General features: G+C 43.0%; 1 protein-coding gene across 2 annotated transcripts in view; it reads right to left on the bottom strand.

Annotated features, from left to right (window-relative positions):
* The window catches only part of KCNH8 (potassium voltage-gated channel subfamily H member 8), a 444,848-nt gene that overhangs the window by 284,127 nt on the left and 142,242 nt on the right, over nt 1–18,479 (bottom strand). For both annotated transcript variants that reach the window (XM_070467057.1, XM_070467059.1), the window contains exon 2: nt 2,513–2,746. In XM_070467057.1, the coding sequence (XP_070323158.1) occupies nt 2,513–2,746 (234 nt within the window). The remainder of the gene's footprint in view (nt 1–2,512; nt 2,747–18,479) is intronic.

Below are 18,479 nucleotides of genomic sequence, written 5' to 3'. Positions count from 1 at the left end.
TGGTTATCTTGAAATGTGGACTGTGGGAGTGGGTCTAGGAAGAGCTTTGCAACCTCCAGACATTCTTTTGATTCACTGTAATAACTAATTGGAGAGTATATAACTCCATTGCTAACACTAGCAAGGTAGGCACTCTCCATCCCCCTTCTGATGTCTGTGTCAGAAGCTTCCTCTATCTCTTTTATACTTTAATAAAACTCTATTGCACAAAAGCTCTGAGTGATCAAGTCTTGTCTCTGGCCCCAGACTGAATTCTTCCTCTTTGGAGGCCAAGAATCCCGGAGTCTTTCATGGCTCAGCAACAACCTTTCATTAGCACACCCATACATTTGATCAGCCACACTGGATGCCTTTTGTGTATCAGCAGAACCAAAGGGGACAGCTTTATGAAAAGACATCTTAGTGTTACTATTTCTGATATATAGGTAGAGCCTAGGAAATTTAGAGGGAGGATAAGTAACGAGCAATGTTAACTCCTGCACATAAACATGTAAAATACAGCTCTACGTTAGCCAAAGAAAATTTTGTGTATTATGTTTATCTGTGAAACTAGCTATCCTTCTTAATTATTCCTTAATTTGTAAAACCTTTATTCTTTATTGGTCCTTTAAAGTGTTGCATCCAAAGGGGGCCCAAGAGCAGTGGGTGTTTTTATAAAGAGCAGGTTCTGGAAACCCTGCTGGGGGTTCACTCCCAACTGAGCGCCCTGTTTCCATCCATCTGGCCTCTAAGTCTCCATCTTTTGGCCTTGCCACCTTCTCCTCCTCAGCCTAAACCTTTCTCAGAGGTGCCCCATTAGGAGATTGTGAGAGGGTGTAAAAAGGAAGAAACACAAACGGATTTGCAGAGACCAGTACAAGGCACCTGTCTTAGGAACAAGTCTGCAGTCAGCAGATACTTCAGAAGAGGCTTTTCCTTTTCCGTTTGTTCACCGGATGGGTTTTATCACTCCCTAACAGTCTGCATTCTCAGGGACGGCCTCCACTTTCTTTAATCTCAGGCCCTCTCTCCAGGATGGTGGTACAGTTGGAGGGAGCTAGAAGGCTTCTGCTTTATCATGTCTGCAATGCAGGCCGTATCTACGGACCCTGAGAAGCACACAGTGGTCTGAACCTTCTTCCTGGTGCCAGAGAATCGGGCGTCCTCCTCCTCCTAGAGGCGCTCGCCAGTTCCCCACGCCCACCGTGCGCCCACAATTCACACGCTCGAGGAACGTCCTCCAAGGAAAGATCACTGTGAAAAGGGGATGACGTTCCACGTTCAGGTTCCAGCATCTCCTCCCAAAAATGACCCCAACGCTAAGTATTAAAGAGGCCTGAGATGATGCTAATTGTCCACAATGCCCAGGACAAACCCCACAGCAAAGAATTACTGGCCCCAACTGTTGACAGTGCCAAGGCTGAGAAACCTTGAATTAGAGTACAATTTAAGTGGGGCCCTATCTCTCCAGCCACATTAGGGGATAGGGCTTGTTTTTAAAGTATATTTCTTTTTAATTGATTGATGATTGCTTTACGGGATTAGGGCTTTGACATTTGAAATTTAAAGAGATGCAATTCAGTCCACAACACCACAGGAAAGGAGAAGAGAAATTAGAGGGCAAACAATTTCATTTTTTAGGGAGTTTGCTCAGATATATTTGCATAAGTCATTCTTCATACACGTCACTGGCTAGAACCCTGTCACATGCCAAGCTAACTGCAAAGAAGGCTGGGGAACATGTTCTTTAGCTTGACGGTCGTGTGCCCAGCTAAATAAAACTCAGGGGGCTATGGTACTCAAAGGAAAACTATTAAAGAAAGAGAATTCCAGAAACTGGAAAGACATGGTTTGCTCTCAGTTTTGATACAGCTTTTCTCCAATATAACGCTCCTGGACCCACTCCCCCCACCGCAGGATAATGATAGCTAGTTCCACGCAGAAGGGAAGAGAAGCCGGACCCATCCCTAGATACTTTTTCATTTAAGAGCGAGTCACAAAGCCACACCCATAAAAAATACTTAGTATCTCCCAGGGGCAGTTTTGAATGCAGGCAAATTTACTCCCACCCTGAGACACTGTGCATTTTTTACTTTGTCTCCAGAGTTTAAGAATGGTGAGAAAGGCTTTGTGGTCAGGAAACTGGAAAAGAAAATACCTACACTCACGTCCTTTAAACTAATTTTTATGATAGGAGACATTTGAATCTCCGTCCCTAGTGACTGTATTCTTTAAGTGTTCTTTAAGATGCAAAACTGTCTCTGGATAGAAGATCATCTGTTAATAGACTGACAATCACCATTTCTGATATATATCTTAAGCGTGACCACAACATAATAGTAATACACTCTATTTTAACATATATTAACTCAGGTAATATGCTGATTTTGTATAATTCTAAATTTCCAAGTAGTTTACGCTGCTAAGATCATGAAGCCTTAATGGGAGCTACGGAGCGATCCCACCAACGGCAGTGGGAAGAAGGTGACTTGTCACCACAGTCCAAGGAGCCCCAGCAAGGGAAGCCACTCACCGTCCTTCTTGTAGAACACGATTTCCCCTTTGAACTCCGTTTTTCCCTCCAGGGACGCTTCGATCTGCAGCATCAGGTGCTCGTCGGTCTCGACGCCGAACAGGAATCTGCAGCTGCAGCTTTTCTGCATGACCTCCGTCCGGGCGAAGCCCGCGAGCTCGCAGAAGCCGTCCGAGCAGTAGACGATGGGGAAGCCCTGAGCCAGCTGGGCGTTGGCGAGGATGAAGTTGCTGTCTGCGGAGCCAAGGGGAGACGGTCAGCAGGTAAACGAGCGTGAGGACGTCACAGCGGCAGACGCTGAGCATGCGTGTTTAGCTGCCGCTACCCAGAGTGCACATCCTGCTGAGCTGGGGCAGAAAGGGGACGCCCCGGAACCTGAAACAGCACTGACCTGCGGAAGTACGTGTTAAGGGTCAACTTCGGCTTGCATGTTGAAACCCACCATGGAGAGAGCATGAGCCTGTTTTGATGGCATTTACCATCATCTAGGTAGCAGTAAGGGCTGGTGTTTCTGAGCATGGATTCCGGTTGACAGCTTGAATCTGCCAATTAATATACTGATTAGTCACATCCTAAACCTCAGTTTCCTTAGGTTTGATTTCCTTACAGACGATGAGACAAAGATGAGTGCCAGTATTTTACATGGTTGTTGATTCCAGTAAGTAAGGAAGTGGGCAGGGCAGTAAGAAATAAGGGAGGCAATAAAGAGTGAGATAGAGATTTACAGCTATGAGCAACTGGGCACTGATCTGTGAATTGGGTGGGTGGGGGCCGCTGATCCGTGGATCGGGGCGTGGACTGGTGGTGGGCTATGAGAGTGATACTGTTGCTTACTTTACAGGTATGTCCTAGGGATTCGTCAGAAATACTAGTATAATGGCTGGCAGAAATAAGTACTCAATAAAAACCATTGCTAAGAGGATCATTCACTCTCTGCATACATACACTACTGTGGATAAAATAGAAGCTAATGAGAGCCTACTGCCCCGTACAGGGAGCCCTACTCAGGGCGCTGCGGTGACCTCAGTGGGAAGGAAATCCAAAACACAGGGGATGGATGGATGCATAGAACCGACTGATTTCACTGAACAGCAGAAATCAACACAACACTGTAAAACAATTATACTCCAACAAGAATTAATTTAAAAGGCGCATTGTTCACATCTTATAGCTGTTATATTAACAAATACGAATAGTGAAGCAATAAAACAAACAGGACGCGATTGCTAAGTACTTAGAGATAACTCCTGAAGGAGAGCCCAGAAGGCAATATTCAGGGAAGGTTCAAAGTTTTTGAGATTAAATCAGAGGGATGTTTACAGACAAAAAGATGCATATTGGAGATGATGTTTAAGACAAGGCATGTAGAAAATGTGTTGGTGGGTGAATTTCAGGTTCAGAATGAATTAGAGACCATTATGAAATCACTCATTCATTGGTTCATGAAAATATAGTTAAACATTGTCAGTGTCTCAGACAATATCAGAGGCTGGGATTTTAAAGATAAGAAAACGAAAAATGGAAAGAACTACAGCATACATACATATATACATACAGCGTACGTTGTTAAATGAAAAAATCATGATTTGGTATAATATGTTATTTGACAGAAAATACATAAGCCCATATAATCATGCCTGTGTGATTAGTTGTGTCTGACTCTTTGCAATCCCATAGACTAGCCCACCAGGCTGCTCTGTCCATGGGATTTTCCCAGGCAAGAATACTGAAGTAGGTTGCCATTTCCTACTCCAGATCTTCCCCACCCAGAGATCAAACCCATGTCTCCAGCGTTTCCTGCACTGGCAGGTGGGTTCTTTACCACTGAGCCACCTGGGAAGCCCATAAACATTTACCTGTATCCCCAGATAGGAAGCGTTTGTGTTTATCTAAAACTAAGTGGGATAAACGGTAATTGTGGATGTCTTGGGCAGAGGTGATAGTACTTATTTTTGCCATTCCTTTGAATTTTATACCATATGTTTTACGTATTCCTTATTCAAAAACTAGGATGTTTAAAAGAGGTTTGCAGCAGACATCATATGTTGTACGCCATGAGAAAAGAGGAATTCCAGCAACTTCCAGGTGGCCAGCAGGACAAGCACTGAAGATCTGTCCCATGTGCCTTCCCGTCTTGTTAAAACACTGTTGCATGTTCCCACAGACCCCCAATAGCCGGCAGAACCGAACCCAGGTTCCTCAGCTGTGCTCAATCAGCCCTTAGCGCAGAGTGCAAATCCAAGTGCTAACACCCGCATCCTTCCTGGGGCAGGCTGCCCCCTCCACCTGCCCAGCCGCCTCCCCCTGTGCAGAGAAGCCGGAGCTTACATCGCACTGGGAACCCTTCAGTTGTGCATGCTTTGAGCCCAGAGCAGTGAATTAAATTATCCAAGACTGCTATTTAATTCTCTCACGCTTTGCAGAAGCATCTGTTGATGGCGTACTGTGTGCTGGACTTTGTTCGACGTGCACAGGCAAAAAAGTATTTTATTGACAGATGCCGTCCCTGCCCTCGAAGATCAGCCCTGAGCCCACGGGAGTTCCCAGCTGGGTCCCAGGGGGCACGCTCCTGCTGAGGCGATGCTCTTGGTCTCACCAACTCGGCACAGTTCTTGGTAACTCTAGGCATTAGCATCTCTTCCTCCCTGCATTCTAAAACTCTGGCTGAGAACTTGCTTAGAAAATGTAAATCCATTGCATTGGCAAAGTACTCACACGTCCTGAAAGAGCTTTTAATGTGTTTTTCAGAAGTCATTTTTCAGTGGACCAGTGACATGCTGACTTTCTACTATAAGAAAGCATGGACCTTCTGCTATACACCAGGTGCCGAGGCTCCACCATACGGCAGGTCTTCGGGTGAGCGGACAGAGGAGGTTAAAAGGTGAATAAGTTATAGTCTCTAGCTTCAGGATGTTACAACTTAACTAAAGAAATGCATGAATATCAATAACATTAAAACACCGAGTATGATAAGCACCAAATCAGTGGTACACAGAGGGCTGAGAAAGTGAACATCCTGGGCTTTAAAAACAATCAGCTAGGAGTAAGACCAAAGTAGGCCGGGATACTTATCAGAAGTCCTGGGAGGTTGGAGCGGATGCCTGGATGAGCAGCTCAAAGGAGGAACGGTGGAAGGAACTGGAGACGGAGAGAACCAACTTTCCGTTCTGTCCTAACAACCGGCCTCCCGTGATTTCTGTTGCTGTTGACTCACTAAACCGTGTCCAACTCTTTGCGACCCCATGGACTGTAACCCACCAGGCTCCTCGGATCAAACCAGCGTCTCTGGCGTGGCAGGCGGATTCTTTACTCTGAGCCATCTGGGAAGCCCCTCTCATGATTTAAATAGCCACAACAGCTTTCTTTTGTTGGTATTTAGCAGATATACCTTTTCTGGTCTTTCTACTTTTGATCCTTGTAGGCACTTGTATTTTATAGTTGTGTCTTGCACAAAGCATGTATTTAAATTTTGTAAAAGTACAGTAAGTAAGAAGATACATCTGCCAACCTGAGATCCACCAACTTTTATTATGATTACTGTATTATGGTGGTGGTTTTTTTACTTAATTTGTGCTTTCCCTTCACTGCATTTTGTTGTTTTGTCTTTTCCATTTTTAAAAGTTAGGAAATATAACGCATCTAAAAAAAGATTTATAACAGTATTTAAAAACAACACTAAACACCCAGGAATCATTCATCTAGTGAAAACCCCTGTGAGCACCAATCAAACTGTATTTCCATCCTTCTGGAAGAAGAAAACTACAACTTAAACTTTTGTAATAATCATTCCCAGTTACATAATTTTTGCCTCATGCAACATATTGCCTGTTTTTTCCAGTTCTTATGGCATGTATTATGGTATTTCATTCTATATTCTTAGGGCATGTATTATGGTATTTCATTCTATATAATTTTAGTGACTTGCTTCTTTTATTAATCTCCTTAGCATCTTTACAATTGCTTATGAACACAAGAAAAGATCCACGTTTCAGAGCTACAATAAGCTTCTGAAAAAAGCCACTAAAGGATTCAACCAATTGCCTGATCTGTGCATTTCACTTAAGGATTATGGTGTGTTCAGGGTAGTTAATTCTCCTTGCAAATACCCCTCAAATACAAAGAAAAAAAAAAGTCAGGTATTTGACCTTTTCTGTTTATATTTAGCGCTTGTCCTCAATATGTAATTGCATTTCAATTCCAAAGAGAAGTCAGTGGCAGTCGGTGCCTCATACAGCCTAGTGTACTAGCGACATGAATGGTCCTTCTGTTTGGGAAAGAGTAGCTCCTATACCCAGGTATCTGCCTCGAAAGAGATGCTCTTCTGAATACCAGTCCTGGAATCTCCAAAGAAGTGTGACATTTACTTTAGAATTACGTAAAACAAAGCCACTGCCATAATGATCATCAACCTATCACAGGTATATCACTAACCATACATATGCCAAGGGTATTTAACCTTTTGAAGAATCAATTATGCATATGTCATATGCATCTAAATGTCACACAGCTTTCCTCTGCTTACTTCTAGGTCATCTTCTGTGTAAATTCAGTAAAGTGCCAGTAAACAGTAAGATCTAAATGTGTTTACATTTTAGGTAGTTGATTATTTCCCTAAATGCCTCCTTAGCCAAAAGCTTTCATGTATCATCAGAGGGAATCTCAGGGCTGGTGGAGACCCAAGTCATTTCCCTGAATCCGTAGTGTAGGGTACCAGTGTCCATTCAAATGGAGACGGACTATTCATTGTAGACTCCCAGGTCCACAGGGAATGGGGATTGGGAAGGAAAAATACAGGAGGAAATAGAAGAAGGCAAACACTAATCCACTACTAATGCCTTTCATCCTCATACTTGGCCCATTTTCCAGATGAGAGCACTGAACCCTGGATAACGCTGGCATCCACTCCAGGTTTGAGGGAGGGATTAAAACCCAGTGTCTGTGATATTCACTACCAAGGATACTTTCTATAAAGAAGTGACATATTCTCTACTTCCAGCAGAAATGGGTTAATTCTGGAAAAACATTTTTGCCTCTTCAGTCTACAAAGAGCTCAGAGTCCCAGATTTTTCTCTACAGAGATCATTTATTAAAAGTTCATTGGTGACATCTCCTAAACCAGCCTGGATCTCTCAGCAACCTTTATGTCACTTCCTCGTCTCCTTCAGAAAGCCAACATTTCAAAAACATGGCAACAACTTTCTTGGCTCCAAAGTATTCTGCGCAGGCTCACTCCAGAGCCCTTTAGGAGACAAAGAAATGTACTTGCTATTCAAATGATCTGGTTTCTGATCTCTTCGTGTACATCAGAGTACGTCTAAAATTTCCCCATTGAAATAGCCTTCTACTGGCCAAAGCCACTAAGGATATATTCCCAGGGACCTGGAGTCACCGATCTAATCTCGATATTGTTTTGAAATCTCAGCTCAGTTCAGTCGCTCAGGCGTGTCCGACTCTTTACAACCTCATGGACCACAGCACGCTGGGCCTCCCTGTCCATCACCAACTCCCGGAGTTTACTCAAACTCATGTCCATTGAGTCGCTGATGCCATCCACCATCTCACCCTCTGTCGTCCCCTTCTTCTCTTGCCCTCAATCTTTCCCAGCATCAGGGTCTTTTCAAATGAGTCAGCTCTTGGCATCAGGTGGCCAAAGTATTGGAGCTTCAGCTTCAGCATCAATCCTTCCAATGAACACCCAGGACTGATCTCTTTTACGATGGACTGGTTGGATCTCCTTGCAGTCCAAGGGACTCTCAAGAGTCTTCTCCAACACCACAGTTCAGAAGCATCAATTCTTCGTTGCTCAGGTTTCTTTATAGTCCAACTCTCACATCCATACATGACTACTGGAAAAACCACAGCCTTGGCTAGATGGATCTTTGTCTCTTGGGCTCTCATGTTTAACTTAAAATCCATCAGAATTTTGCATTGTACTGTGTTGTGTATGTATGCTTATTTGAGTGTTTTTATGTTTTAACATAACAAACCATTTAATAATTTGACCTGCCAAATCTTTTATTCAATTGCAACTTCAGAAGGAGATGCTGCTTTTTTTCTCTGACTCTGTGTGTACCGTTGAGTACACCTCTACATGGCCTGGGTCTGAGAATCACAACTGGAGGTAGAATGGTTCGTGCTCAAGGGAATCCAAATCAGTCTCCCCTCACAGCCTCAGGTCCTTCAAGACAAGCAGCTCAGCACCAAATCTAGGAACGCTCCACATGCAGACCCTGGAGCCAGTCACACCAAAGGCAACTGACAGATACCGTCTGATCAAAGAGAAATTTGTCCCCTGTGGCTGCTCCTGCCAAAAACACAGAAGTTGAGACTTTGATGGTCCAAATCTTTATTTCTGAAAGGTACCTCTGATATCGGTTCCCTTTTAAAACCAGATCTTGTGTTATGTTAGCAAGTATCATATGAACATACTCTGCAGACAACACAGACAGGCAAATTTGAATCCTATAAGCCTTCATTTTCTTGCAGAGGGGAAGAAACACACATGAAATTTTAATTTTCTTTTATGAGTTCCCCCCAAGCTTTCCGAATTGCATTTACATACAGGCCCAACCAAAACAACATCTTTATCCCTTGTGATATTGATCAAGATTGTCGCTAGAGACTATCCAGGCACAGAGAATATGAATGTCTATGACTTTAAAATATTTAAATGATCTTCGCATTTTATATTGCTTTCAGGAAGCTTAATTGTATCATTTCCAAGTATGATGACATCCTCATTAGATGAACGGTACTGGTTGCAAGCTAAAGTTCTCAGTGAGTCCTCTGCCAAAATGTAGAAGGTTGCTTGGAACTGAGAACTTTTTCTAACTTTATTTTAAAAAACAGATGAAAAATTTGCAAAGAGGGATTCTCATGGTTATTACCATTTACACATCACCTAGCAGCATGCTTCAAATGGTTATATTGCTACCTTCCATCCTTCATTTGCGATTGGATTTTTAAAATACTGTATAAATGATCACTTCAGACGAAGATTAGGGAAGAACTGTGTAACAGTGCAGAACTCAAAGCCTGAACCCTAGGGCTGAAGTCCTGGTAGGAAGCAGAAAGCTCTGTATGTGTGAGGACATCTTGCTCTCTTAAGGCCAATAAACAAATAAACAGAGATAGATAGCAGCCTCCAATGGGGGCTTCTGAGAAATGGAGAATCTCACGCCTCAGCCCAAATCCCCTGAATAAGAATCTGTGCTTTAACAAGATTGATATGCACATTACAGAGTTTGAGAAGTTCCTTTAGAATATCACTGGAATGATCTAGAAGAACCTAGTGACAATAAATGACTGCAGGAGGATAGCCAAGTGGCTGAGGACAAAAAATTGGAAAGGAGGGTGATTTTCATCATACTCTCCCCACCTTTTACTTTTTCTTTTTGGCCATGACATGCGGGATGTTAATTCCCCAACCAGGGCCTGAACTTGAGAAACCCTGCATTGGGTGTGCAGAGTCTTAACAGCTGGACTGTCAGAGAAGTCCCATATTCCCTTCCTAATGTTTGAATTTTGTACTTTGTGCAGGAATGCCTATGTAAAAACATCTGAAAATATATTTACCCATTCATATGAATGGCTAAATAAAAATAACTTGATAAAAAACAGTTATCCTGATGATGTAACAGAAGCGAGATCAAGAAATTTTAAATTTTCCAATAAGCAAAGATAAAAGTTAATAAAGATAAATAAATTCTAAGCAAATGTGGTAAATTGTCATAATCTGGTATTAGCAAAATCTTCAGTAAGCTTTGCAAATTCCACTTTATAATTCTTTTAAAATTTTATTTATTTTTAATTGGAAGATAATTGCTTTATAATACTGTGCTGGTCTCTGCCATATACGAACATGAATCAGCCGTAGGTGCAGGAATACACATGTCCCCCCTCCTGGACCCCCCTCCCGCCTCCCGCCCCATCACACCCCTCGAGGTTGTCACAGAGCCCCGGTCTGAGCTCCCTGCGTCATACAGCGGGTTTCCACCGGTTGTCTAATTTTGCATATGGTGATGCGTATGTTTCACTGCGACTCTCTCAGTCCTTCCCACTCTCCCCCCGTGTCCTGCGTCCACAGTCTGCTCTCTGCATCTGCGTCTCCACTGCGGCCCTGCAGGTAACTTCATCAGTGTTGCCTTTCCAGAATCCATATATATGAGCTCATATACTATATCTGTCTGGATCTTTCTGACTTACATCACTGCATAATAGGCTCTGGGTTCATCCACCTTATAAGAACTGAGTCAGATGTATTCCTTTTTATGGGTGAGTAATATTCCACTGTGTGCATGTCCCACATCTTCTTTATCCATTCAACTGTCAATGGACATCTAGGTTGCCTCCATGTCCTAGCTATCGTTAAATAGTGCAAATTCCATTTTCCAGCTGTGTGAACTTCAGTGATGAGTGGTAATGTTTCTTTTCAAGTGTATTGTCTCTCAAAATTTAGTAAATAAGTTCAATTTTGAGAAAGAGTGACTTTTAATCAAGACAGGAGGACAGAACTCATCAAAAGTAAAATGAATGAGGGAATGAGAAACTAGAAAATCTCAAAGGCAATAGTAAAAAATGCGTGTGGTATTTCATCTACAATTGATTCTCTACAAATACATTTGAAACAACATTAAAAGTCTCCCCAGTTCTCTGTGGTTCTTGTGGTATAGAAGTAATCTTTTAGACAAAATGGTCTTTCATATAATCTGCCTACTTTCTTGAAAATTAGGATTATTATGTTGCTCTGACATTGGAATGTACACTCCAAGGGATATGAGGGAGATTGGTTTATTTTTTTCATTAATGTAGCCACAGCCTCTGGAATAGTACTTGGTACAAAATAGGTGTTCAACAAATATTTGTTAAATAAGTGAAATAAACTTGATACCTACTGGTCTTTATTAAAGCACACCAAATGAGAGTAACTGGCTTTAGTGAAATCTACTGTTCTACTGCTTGGTGGGAATCACAACCAGCACCTTTACTTTAAAACTAAGATCAAGGACTTCCCTGGTGATCCAGTGGCTAGGATACCATGTTCCCAATGCAGGGGGCCCTGAGGTCAGGGAAGTAAACCTCATATGCTACAACTAAGAGCCTTCATGCAGGAATGAAGATCCTGCATGCCGCAAGTGAACCCAACATAGCCAAATAAATGAAAAATAAAAATAAAAAATAAAATCTGAATTGCCCTAAAAATCAATCTCATGCCCATAGTTTTCATCCTGATGTGGTCTGTTTAGTAAAGCAGAAACACAAGGTTTTATTTCCCATTAGGAAACCAATTAAGCCAAAAAAAAGAGAAAGAACGTCAAATAACATTAAACAAAGCCCTTTCTCCAAAATATAAGATGGCGGTATTAGGCGCCTTCACCTAGTAAAGGAAACTGTGAGCATGAACCCAGCATTTGGTGACCCGTAAGGACTCTGGCCACTTTGTGATTCTCTAGCCCAGGATGCTGACGTTTAGCCACCACCCTAGTGAGGAGAGGCTGACTTGCTCCCAACAGGGCCTAGAGAAAAAAAGTAGGAATGATGCAAATATCCCTGCATTTGCATATCTATTATTCCTACATTTTCACATTCATGATTCCTGGCCCACCCAACCTATTTTCCTTCCAATCAAGTATGAGCTATAGGTGAGCTGCTTGGGAAGGTGAAGCTTTTTTTCCTGCTTTTGCAAATAAAAGGGGAGGAGGAAGTCATTTTATTCTCTTAAATAAACAAATAGGTAGCTAATTGTGGTTTAAATTTCATACCTTTGTAAAACTTTACTTAATTTACTTAAAGGCAAAGTAAGAACACATTAATTACTCTATACATGGACATCACCAGATGGTCAATACCAAAATCAAATTGATTATATTATTTGCAGCCAAAGATGAAGAAACTCTATACAAAAACAAGACTTGGAGCTGACTGTGACTCAGATCATCCGCTCCTTATTGCAAAATTCAAGCTTTAATTGCAGAAAGTAGGGAAAACCACTAGGCCATCCAGGTATGACCTAAATCAAATCCCTTATGCTTATACAGTGGAGGTGATGAATAGATTCAAGAGATTAGATCTGGTAGAGACTGCCTGAAGAACTATGGAAGGAAGTTTGTAAGAGCATACAGGAGGCAGGGACCAAAATCATCCCAAAGAGAAAGAAATGCAAGAAGGCAAAGTGGCTGTATGAAGACTCCTTACACATAGCTGAAGAACGAAGAGAAGAGTTCGGAAAAGACAAGGGGAGAGGTACACCCAGCTGAATGTGGAGTGACACAGAACAGCAAGGAGAGAAGAAGATACGGTGTGTGTATACACATCTGTATATGCATATCTGTATGTGCATATCTGTTCTTAAGAGAACAATGAAAGGAAAAGAGGAAAACAATAGAATATGAAAGACTAGAGATCTCTTCAAGAAAATGAGTGACATCAAGGGCATTTCATGCAAAGAAGGGCGTGATAAAGGACAGAAACAGTAAGGACCTAACAGAGGCAAAAGGGATTAAGCAGAGGAGGTAACACACAGAAGAGCTATGCAAAAAGTTCTGTGAACCGTGGTGTTGGAGAAGACTCTTGAGAGTCCCTTGGACTGCAAGAAGATCCAACCCATCCATCCTAAAGGAAATCAACCCTGAATATTCACTGGAAGGACTGATGCTGAAGCTCCAACGCTTTGGCCACCTGATGTGAAGAGCCAATTCATTAGAAAAGATCCTGATGCTGGGAAAGATTGAGAGAGGAGGAGAAGGGGAAGACAGAGAACGAGATGGTTGGATGGCATCACCGACTTGACAGATATGAGTTTGAGCAAGCTCTGGGAGATGGTGAAGGACAGGGAAGCCTGGCAGGCTGCAGTCCATGTGGTCACAAAGAGCCCGACACGACTGAATGACTGAACGATAACAGCGACAACTATGCAGAAAAGGTCTTAGTGACCAGGATAACCATGATGGTGTGGTCACTCATCTACAGCCAGACATCCTGGAGTGTGAAGTGAAGTAAGTCTTAGGAAACATTACTACCAACAAAGCTAGTGGAGGTGATGAAATTCCAGCTGAGCTCTTTCAAATCCTAAAATATGATGCTGTTCAAGTGCTGTACTCAATGTCAGCAAATTTGGAAGACTCAGCAGTGGCCACGGGACTGGAAAAGTCAGTTTTCATTCCAGTCCCAAAGAAAGGCAATGCCAAAGAATGTTTAAACTATTGAACAACTGTGTTCATTTCACATGCTAGAAAAGTAATGCTCAAAATCCTTCAAGCTAGGCTTCAGCAGTACATGAACCGAGAATTTCCAGATATTCAAGCTGGGTTTCAAAAAGGCAGAGGAACCAGAAATCAAATTGTGAACATCCACTGGATCATGGAGAAGACAACAGAATACCAGAAAAACATCTACTTCTGCTTCATTGACTGTGTTAAAGCTTTTGACTGCATAAATCACAACAAACTGTGGAAAATGCTTAAGAAATGGGAATATCAGACCACCTTACCTATCTCCTAAGAAACCAGTATTTGGGTCAAGAAGCAACACAGTTAGAACCTTACATGGAACAACTGACTGGTTCAAAATTGGGAAAGGAGTACATCAAGGCTGTATATTGTCACCTGCTTATTTAACTTATATGCAGAGTATATCATGTGAAATGCTGGGCTGGATGAAGCACAAGCTGGAATCAAGATTGCCCAGAGAAATATCAATAACCTCAGATATGCAGATGATTACCAAGCTAATGGGAGAAAGTTAAGAGGATCTAAAGAGCCTCTTGATGAAGGTGAAAGAGGAGAGTAAAAAAGTTGGCTTCAAACTCAACATTCAGAAAACTCAGATCTTGGCATCTGGCCCCCTCACTTCATCACAAATGATGGGGAAACCCTGGAAGCAGTGACGGGTTTTATTTTCTTGGGCTCCAAAATCTCTACCAGCAGTGACTGCATGTATGAAATTAAAAGACAGTTGCTCCTTGGAAGAAAAGCTATAATAAACCTAGACTGCATATTACAAAGCAGAGATATCACTTTGCCTACAAAGATCTGTCTAGTCAAAGCTATGGATTTTCCAATAGTCATTTGTGGATGTGAGAGTTGGACCATAAAGCAGGCTGAATGTCCAAGAATTGATGCTTTTGAACTGTGGTACCACAGAAGACTCTTGAGAGTCCCTTGGACTGAAAAGAGATCAGACCAGTCAATCCTAAAGGAAATCAATCCTGAATATTCATTGGAAGGACTGATGCTGAAGCTGAAGCTCCAATACTTTGGCCACCTGATGTGAAAAGCTGACTCATTAGAAAAGACTGATGCTGGGAAAGGTTGAAGGCAAAAGGAAAAGAGGCTGACAAAGGATAAGGTGGTTAGATAGCATCACCAACTCAATGGACATGAGTTTGAGCAAACTTGCAGAGACAGTGAAGGACAGAGAAATCTGGCTTGCTGAAGTCCATGGAGTTGCAAAGAGCTGGACACAAATTAGTGATTGAACAACAAAACCACAAGATAGTAATTTTGGTCTGAAAGACATAGTTATTTCTTTGACATGTTATTGGACCTATTGAAAGGTAGATTAAATGTAACCTAGCAAATTTGTCTCTCCAGATTTCCCAAATATATCATTCAGGTTCCCCCTGATTTTCCTCCAGTGCAACCTAGAGTTTGCTTGCAATTGCATTTAATTTTAAGAATATTTCCTTTTAATTTCAAATTAACTAAAACAGACTCGTTACTTCAAACATGAAGAGTCAAGAAAAAGGGATTGAAGGTGAAAGTGAAGTGGCTCAGTCCTGTCTGACTCTTTTGGACCCCATGGACCCCATGGACTGTAGCCCGCCAGGCTCCTCTGTCCATGGGGTTTTCCAGGCAAGAGGACTGGAGTGGGTTGCCATTTCCTTCTCCAGGGCATCTTCCTGATCCAGGGATCTAACCCGGGTCTCCCACATTGAGGGCAGACTCTTTACCATCTAAGCCACCAGGGAATCCCAAAAAGGGATTAATTCAACCATATTTTAGCCACCTTATTATTCTCTGTACACTTAAGAGCCTTTCAGATTTGAATTTCTGAAGACAATGTATATAAATTAGTGTGCCCGGGGCCCTGGAGGGGACTGACTTTTCTCTCTCTGGGCCCTAGAGGGGACTGACTTTTCTCTCTCTGTTCAAGCATTGTTTATGTTCTTTGGAAGCTAATGCAATTCAAATGTTTCTTATAATTTCATAGCATTTTGCAGAATCTCACCTATCCACTACACAGTCTTCTCTGCTTCACAGTACTCAGATTACACAGGAAAGATGAGGGATTTTACAAGGGAAAGTTGTAAGCTAGGGAACAGGAAACATGAGCAAACATACTGGATGCTATAGGTATTCCACGGTTGCACGAGGTAGTATTAGCATTTCTATTCTAGTGTCTTTATAATGATGCAGAGAGAGTGCAAAACTTTAATGAAGGTGATATCTGCAGGTTTCTGGGAATTTGTGGGAGAGGTGGACGCAAGAGGAAGACTGTAACAGAGACACAAACCAACACGGGTCAGTGCTGACTCGGCCGTAGGAGACCAAGGTGACTAGCAAGGAGGCAGCCAAATAAATCAGACAGAAACAAGGCAAAGGGTAGATGCTGTTTATTAAGCAGCTATGATATGCCAGGGCTCAGGTCAGCCTTTTGCATTTGCCTTCAATGGCAACCCACTCCAGTACTCTTGCCTGGAGAATCCCATGGACAGAGGAGCCGGGTGGGCTACAGTTCATGGGGTCACAAAGAGTCAGGCACGGCTGAGCGACTTCACTCACTTTCACTCCTCACAATAGCATCTTATGCTGTGATTATAGATGAAGAGACTTTGGCTCAGGAAGTCTGAATAACCCGACAATGCAAGGTCAAATATCCTCAGAGCTACAGTTTCCTGATCTTGGTGGATGACAGAAGGTGAAGGACAGCGAGGGTCAGCACGCGGGCTTCGCCGTCTCCACTGTTTCCCGAGGGACCCACTGGGATCTCCTGGGTTGCTCATAAAGTTGCAGTTTCTCAGGCCTCAACTCAAGTCTATGAAATTAGAATCTCCAAGGGATGGGAACCCTGGATCTTCATTTTAAGCAAAATTATTAGATATGTATTTCCAAAACAATTGAGACCGTCCAGACTAATAGACGGAGAAGGCAATGGCACCCCACTCCCGTCCTCTTGCCTGGAAAATCCCAAGGATGGAGGAACCTGGTAAGCTATACAGTCCATGGGGTCGCTAAGAGTCAGACACGACTGAGCGACTTCACTTTCACTTTTCACTTTCATGCATTGGGGAAGGAAATGGCAGCCCACTCCAGTGTTCTTGCTTGGAGAATCCCAGGGACGGGGGAGCCTGGTGGGCTGCCGTCTATGGGGTCACACGGAGTCAGGCACGACTGAAGTGACTTAGCAGCAGCAGCAGCCTAATAGACGGCTTCCCTCATAGCTCAGTCGGTGAAGAATCTACCTGCAATGCAGGAGACCGGGTTTGTTTCCTGGGTCAGAAAGATCCCCTGGAGAAGGAAATGGCAACCCACTCCAGTGTTCTTGCCTGGAGAATCCCATGGACACAGGAGCCTGGTGGGCTATAGTCCTTGGGGTTGCAAAATTCGGACACGACTTAGCGACTAAACCACCAGCCTAATGGAAGGAGGTTCAGATTATACACCTCAGCCCCAGCTTGGGAAGGGGGTGCCCACTTTGTAGCCGAGTATATATTCAGTGTAGTCAGATACAACTGGGCAACCCTTTGTGACCCTACGGACTATACCTTGCCAGGCCCCTCTGTTCATTGAGTTCTCCAGGCAAGAATACTGGAGTTGATTGCCATCCCCTGGAGAAGGGAGAATTCTGTGCTAAAAGTAACCACTTTATTTTATGATTTTCTATCATTCCTAGAGACTTTTACCAGTCAGCTCGGTTAATAGTACAGTAAGCCCCCTACATCGCACCTTCAAGTTGCTAATTTTCAAAGATGCAAACGTGCGTCTGTTCCAGCAAGGACCCAGAGCCTGCGCCGTCAGCGTCAGGGGTGAGCGAGCCTGCAGCCCGCCCTCCGTCTCCTGCTGCTGAGGGTCCTTTAGCTCTGCCGTCTCCCGCCTCCTCCCCCTCCAGCCAGCAGCTCTCCTTGCCTGTCCACTCGAGGCCAGCCCGTGTGCCAGCTGCCGGACCATACCACTGTGTTTTTCAAGGCGCCATACTGTCAGATTAAAAATGCTTTATTTTTGTGTTTGTTTTTAATGTATTATGTGTGTGAAAAGTATTATAAACCTATTACAGTACAGTGCTATGAGCCGATTGTGTTAGCTGGTTACCTAGGGTAACTTTGCTGGGCTTAAGAATAAGTTGGAATGAATGAATGCACTCTAAGAAGAGAACTCATTCACATGCAGGGAGCTCACTGTACAGAGAAGCTCAAAGTTTAGGGGTGAAAATAAGGGTCAATACACAACCTCATGCCCAGTCTATAACCCCACAGGCCCCCTCTGCAATATTCATCTTTTGGTTACACAAGTATGTAGTCGGGGGGACCTCCTTCTTTCACAGAGACCCCAGTGCTGTGAAGGTGAAGGGTGTCAACACTCCCCACGTATGGGTTTAACCCCTGCCTCCACCTTATCACCTAAAATAATCTTTGCGAAGAAAAAGATCACTCTCCTGTTTTAAATTCTTTAAAGACTTTCCATGCAAACTGGAATGAAACTCAACTGTCTCTGCCATGACCTATAAAACCTTGTCTAAGATTTCACTCACTCCTTGACTGGTATCTGACATTTAAGAATGCTCTTCCTGGCTCTCTCCACCCCCAAGGCTTTTGCCCCTGGATTTCATCATCTCCCTCTGTTTCAGGTCTCAGACAAAATGTCCACTTTTCAGAGAGTCATTTCCTGACTGTGTTTTCTAAATAGATCATATCCTGTTATATTCTATCATAATAGCCTGTTTTTCCCTTAAGTATGAGCATTACAACTTT

This window comes from Odocoileus virginianus, chromosome 4, assembly GCF_023699985.2.
Source record: "Odocoileus virginianus isolate 20LAN1187 ecotype Illinois chromosome 4, Ovbor_1.2, whole genome shotgun sequence".
NCBI lineage: Eukaryota > Metazoa > Chordata > Mammalia > Artiodactyla > Cervidae > Odocoileus > Odocoileus virginianus.
This window is presented reverse-complemented; position numbering and strand designations above follow the sequence as displayed.